Here is a 6051-nt window from a genome sequence, read left to right on the forward strand (position 1 = left end):
CTTGAAATTCTAATCAATAATTTAGAGGACGTGTTCCTAATACAAATGATCCTGTTGCTATTTTGTATATCATCTGTTTTGTATATCATTAAGGAGTAACAATGGTTTCGGACGATGCATTATTCATTTGAATAATGACCACTTAAAAACGATACCTGAATAATAAGTAAATGGACGACTTAATAGTTCAAGTACCATCGACCTGTTTACTTTTGCGATCCACCGGAAGTGCTGGTTTCTTGGAAGTACGTCGAAAGAAATCGAGACACCCTCCCCAGAGAGTATTGTTTTCAGCCGTCGAAGCATTTGATAAACCGTCGAAGCATTTGATAAACCGTCGAGTTTTAAGGCGGCTAGAGAGGAAAACGACAAGTATGACAGGAATATCGACGAAGGAGTCCCTCAATGGAGGATAAGGATTCCAGTAAGAAAAGAAAATAAAGTGACGCGGAAAGTGGATGGGGGTGGAAACTCGGAAAAGCTCTAAGAAACGTCGACACAACGAATCGAACGACGATGCCAGCGAGTTCGTTGGTTCCTTTCTTTTTTATTCTCCCTTTAGTACGACTTGGAAAGTTGCTCCCAGATATCTCAGATGTTCTGGAAGTTTCTCATTCATCGAGCGAGACACGCGGACAACGTACGCCGTCGCAAGAAACGTCGAAGGAATTTCGTTTGTCAAAAGAATCTTAAAATTTATATATTTTTTATCATATTTTCGTGCTAGTATTAACAACGGATCGTTGAGGTTCTCCCGATGAAAAAGAGTTCAAACACGATCTCATTTGGATTACTTTTGCTTGCACGATATTGCAGTTATTTTGAAATCATTGTCAATTAAATGCAGTTGAAAGTAACCCGAATATAGTCGTGTTTGGGCTCATTCGAATCAGGAAAACCTCGCCAACCCATGAATAATACTTTCGTAAACGTATAATAAGAAATAGAAAAAATTTTGTAAAATAATCGGAGACACCAGAATCGAATGACAACGCTAACGAGTCGTTTGTTTTCTCTTGCTTTTGTTCCGTGTCTGGTACGACGAGTGCGACTTGGTAAGTTGGTCAGAGATATCTCAGGTGTTCTCTAAGCCTCTCATTCATCGGGTGGGTGGCGCAGACTGCTCGCATACGAGACATAACCGAACTGTCGACAGCGTACAGCGTCCCACCGATGCGCCGAAGCAACAGAGAAAAAGGGGAGGACACGGTGAATGGGGCTGTTAGGGAAAAGGGGGTCAAACGTGTACGGTGCAACATGCAGTGGTACATCGGTGCAACGCACGCCGTATATTAAAGCTGGGAATAAAGGGGGAGAAAATGAACGAGCGAAATGTACGCGAAGCGAGTGAAATTGGAATAGGGGGATTGTTAGACTTTTCATTGAAATCTATTACAAAAATGAATCTCGTGAGAAATGAACGCTGTTTCTATGAGTTTACGTTTCGAACGGTTCAGTCTGTTTCTATTAAGAAAGAAAAAATATATATATATATACGTTGAATCGAGTATATCTGTCACGTATCTGTCACATGAATAAACTGTAAATATTAAAAAATTTCGTTTTGTCATTCTCTATAAGGTGATATTTTTTATAGATTCGATTGTTCGACTGTTGTTTCTTTTTCTTTAAGACAATAGCAACAGGATCAGACCACTACGAAATCTCAGGAGAAAGGTCCTCTAAGTTTTAAATTTTTATCTATGAAACTAAACGTGTCGGATGAATAAACTGTAAATATAAAAAAAAAAATCATCTTGTCATTCTCTACAAGAAGATATTTTTCAATAATTCATTTGACGAATTAAAAATTTCGTCCACTTGCGTTGGGCTCCGGATTTCATTTCGTTGTTAGCTTCTGATGTACACCTACGCTCATAAATATGTACGTGGACATTTTCTCAATTGAAATAAATATACAAAGATGCATAAAGAAAATTACGAATCTGTCAATGTCGCTAATGAATATCACTCACGTATTCGTATATACGTTTTGTTGCATCATGTAATATATTTCTCCAATTGTTTATTTAATAGCAAAAATTGTATTTCAACATTGAAAATCAATTTAATTTTCTTTCCATTAATCCGCTACGTGTTTCTAAAATTTCTTTCACCAATCTTGACACTCTAGCTATAATTTTCTTTCATTGTATCCGAAGTAATATTATTTATTTTATTTTTTAATATCTCGTAAATGTCTTTTTCACATGTTTGCACTATCGGAATTCTATTGTACTTTCTAAACGAAACCAAAATTCTATCATAAAGATTTTGAAGTCATCGGTTGTGGAGCTCACATTCCTGTGGAATTCGATGTACAGGGAAAAACGATCAGCCCGTTCGCCACGGTTTCTCGAATCCAAACCTCGATAATTGTTGAACAGTCGATGGGTTCCGAACGACCGACGATGGGATACCCCATGGATCACCCGGCACGTAATAATTATTCAAGAAGGATTACGTGCACTCGCGTAATTATTCAATAACCGCGTGCGCTCTCTGTGAAACGTACATCGACGACGCACAATCGCGAACGTGAGTTGGAGCGCAAACAAATTTCATACATACATACGTGTGCGTCAGCTGTTCCAGCCGCGCAGCTGCCACATACTGGGTGGTGTGTTTTAAATGCTCCCAAAATCGAATTACCATAGGAATCGAATTAAAGACCGCCAATCGATCTGGCTCGACACTTGAAAGTTTATTTAGTCAATTTCTTGCGGAATGGTGGAGTTGTTTGATTAGGCCAGAAATTGACCAAGTTTTTGCAAATATTAGTTTAGCTATCTCTATTTAAATTTTCATCTTTATTACATCAATCTGCTTACTGTCCGAAGAAGTTGATATCAATTAAAAGCTATGTAGCGTATACTTATCGAAAAAGATCTTTTAAAATTTACATTAAAATGATATAAACTGTAACATGAAATGATGTATTCTTCGAATGTGTTACTCGTATTACTTACTTCAACCACGAATCACACATAATATATACTGGTGTTCAAATACTTTTACGAGGGACTGTACAGATGTAATTCGCATTGTTTCACCTCGTTACCGTTTGTTTCGTGCGGATGGATTCACCCGCAACTCTGATTTAGGCTTAATTAATTTTCGCCGATGTTTATCACGCAATTCGATGTCAACTAACGTTCAATGAAACCTAATTGGCACACCCACCGAACTGGCACGAAGTCATGTTAATCGTCGAGTGATAATGAACAAGCGACCGACGGATTACTTTAATTAAGGATGATGAAGTGCGCGAATAACTAGTCAAAAGCCTAACGTTCGTTCCGAGCATGATCAAAGTCAAAGCGATGCGCGCTTTCGTTGATATCGAGAGAATCGTTAATACTGTTTAATGAACCGCAATGTTCGGCTTTTTTTCTTGACGATTTTTCAGTTAACAAAATACAAACAGGATCTTTGACGTTCGTGCGGAAGGAATTATTTCAAATTAATTCAGTCTGCATCGTTATGCAAATTAAACGTCGGTGCTTAATAAACTTCGATCTTCCCATGGATCTTTTCTATAAAAAAATATGTTAGTGGACCACCACGGAATAAAATTAAATTATTGCAATTGTTTGTAACTTTTAAAACTATTCCCGTAAAAGACGCGCGTATGCGCTTCGGAAGTTTTAATTCAATTTACGTTGCTTTATAATTTATAAAGAGTTGTGTTTAGTAGAAACAGGGTATCTATATCGGAGATAAATTAATCTTAAGATACAATAAACTATAATTTTCTGGTATAGTGTAGGAGAATGCAATTATTAATTAGCAAATTTTTCTTATGATATAAATATAATTTTTTACAGTCCCAAATAATTATTTGTCGTATAATATATGTTGAGAGTTATTATTTTCTGTGATATAATAATAGCATTCTTAAATATGTTTGCAAAAAATTTAATAGACCAATTGTATTGCCAATGAATTTGTTTTTATCGAATTTCTGTTTGGACACAATATACAATACTAGAGGGTTGTGAAATACAAATTTAAAATAGTAAAAATAGAAGTTTGAGAACGTGTTTAAAAAACTCTAAATTGTTTTGGGTAACTGTAATGAAATTGTTTCGATCGAATTCCTGTTTGGGTATATTGTGGATTAAATTGTTGCGGAGGTCAAGAATTCTTAAATACGTAAAAATATTTACGGCTTATACGTGGCGTTATAAAGTTCTATTGAGATTTCTATGTTTGATACACTCGATATTAATTTATAACACGAACATAGAATAGATATTGAGAGGTTCTCTGACATTACTGATTTGATCAAAACTGTTCATGTTATGTAAATGGGAAACAGAGCTTCGATTTAACTATGCATGTACATCAATTATCCCATGATTCAATTAATCCCATAAATAGGACCGTGATAGTATCGTCGCACGCTAAACGTTCGCAAATAAATCAGAATTGTCAAATGTCATTCTCTCTTTAAATTCTCCATAATTATCCATGATTTAAATCAGCTAGAATTTTTTGTCTAAATTGTACGCGAGCTCAATGAAATTGAGAATCCACTTTTGAACTGAGTTATAACCCATGGCCCTCGACCAAGGTTCCATACAATAAATAGTCGATATATATACATTGGAGAAGTCTATAAGAATACTCAGCTTAAAAACAATGTTAATCTGAGATTTAAAAGCGTTTACAAAAAAAAAATGTTAAAATAACAATAAAATGGTAAAGATCACATAATCACCTTACCAATAACACTGTTTTTCAGCTGTACTTTCACATAAGCAGTAAGTATGTAATCCAGCTGTAACCTGGACGTAACCGTCTGCATTACAAAGCATTAAAGAAACTTGAATCAATTACAATGAATCTATTTAATGTAGCTACCACATTCGCAACGCTGTCCACATATTTGACTCAGTCGTATCTCAGTCGAGAGTTGCAATTTCTATGACCACTGCGGCACAATACATTCGAGGAGATTGTACCATTATCAGTCAGAGCCACTAGCCAACCTCTCTAGCACTGCTCGTTAGTCTGACATACAAGAAGCCAAGTTTACGAGACGCGAACCGTTTGGTAGCGAAACTATGCAGCGGCCTTAAGCAACTCGCCAGCGTGCATACTATGTAGAGCCGCGGTTCGTTTCAACGACGAACAGCAACGACGAAATATCGATTTAGGTAAGTTCGCTGACCTTGTGATGAGAGGAATGGCCCGTGTGATTGGCTGAGGTGTGATTTCCGGCGGGAAGAGATGCCAGGTCCTCGATGGTTAACTCTGCTAAGGCGTCGTTGCCACCGCTGCAACCGCCTAGCAAGCCACCTGCAATGACGCCGCCGCTTCCTGGACTGCCCCCGATGCAACCTCCATCCGACCTTACAACGTTCGCGGAGGGTCTCTTCTGCACCCTCCTCGAGGTCACCAGTTCCTTCACCCCGGACAACTCTCGCCTCGAACCGCCCACGTATCTGAAAAACAGCACGTTTCAGCCTTGTTATTTGTTTACCTTCGAACCCAGCGAACTGTGCAAAATATTGGATGAAAGAGTATCGAGCAGCTTTACACTCGGATTACTGCATTATCCTTTGCGGATTAATGATGCTGCTTTAAGGGACTAAAACACCGTGTTAGGAAATTGGGTCTAGTAAACAAGTCCTCGGATTGTAATTCTTTTTATATTACTTTCATTGACAATAAACCTACCGACGTTCGTTTGTAACTATTTCTGTCGCGATGCTTCTTAACTCTTTGACGAGTAAGCATTTTTGGAAAATACACACGGTTTACGAGTAAGCTTTGTTCCGTAACATAAACAATACTTTATTTCATATGTATGTAAAGAAAATATCACCTTACAGAGAATGACGAAACGAAACTTTTTTTTACAGTTACAGATCATTCATACGACGTTTAGTTACAGAGATAAGAATTAAAAACTTAAAAGACCGTTTTCCTGAAATCTCGTAGTGGTCTGATTCTGTTGTCTTAAAGAAAAAAGAAAACAACAGTCGAACAATCGAAATTAAAAAAAAAAAAAAAATATCACCTTACAAAGAATGACAAAACGAA

General features: G+C 37.1%; 1 protein-coding gene across 1 annotated transcript; it reads right to left on the minus strand.

Annotated features, from left to right (window-relative positions):
• Positions 1-6: 6 nt before the first annotated feature.
• Positions 7-5561, minus strand: LOC128892764 (uncharacterized). The gene is made up of 3 exons (XM_054153305.1): positions 5557-5561; positions 5177-5450; positions 7-688 (listed from the first exon to the last, which is right to left on the minus strand). The coding sequence occupies exons 1-3, from the start codon at positions 5559-5561 to the stop codon at positions 548-550; spliced, it is 420 nt and encodes a 139-aa protein (XP_054009280.1). The 3' UTR covers positions 7-547.
• Between the last annotated feature and the right edge of the window lie 490 nt (positions 5562-6051).

Source organism: Hylaeus anthracinus, unplaced genomic scaffold (genome assembly GCF_026225885.1).
Source record: "Hylaeus anthracinus isolate JK02 unplaced genomic scaffold, UHH_iyHylAnth1.0_haploid 17314, whole genome shotgun sequence".
Classification (NCBI taxonomy): Eukaryota; Metazoa; Arthropoda; class Insecta; order Hymenoptera; family Colletidae; genus Hylaeus; species Hylaeus anthracinus.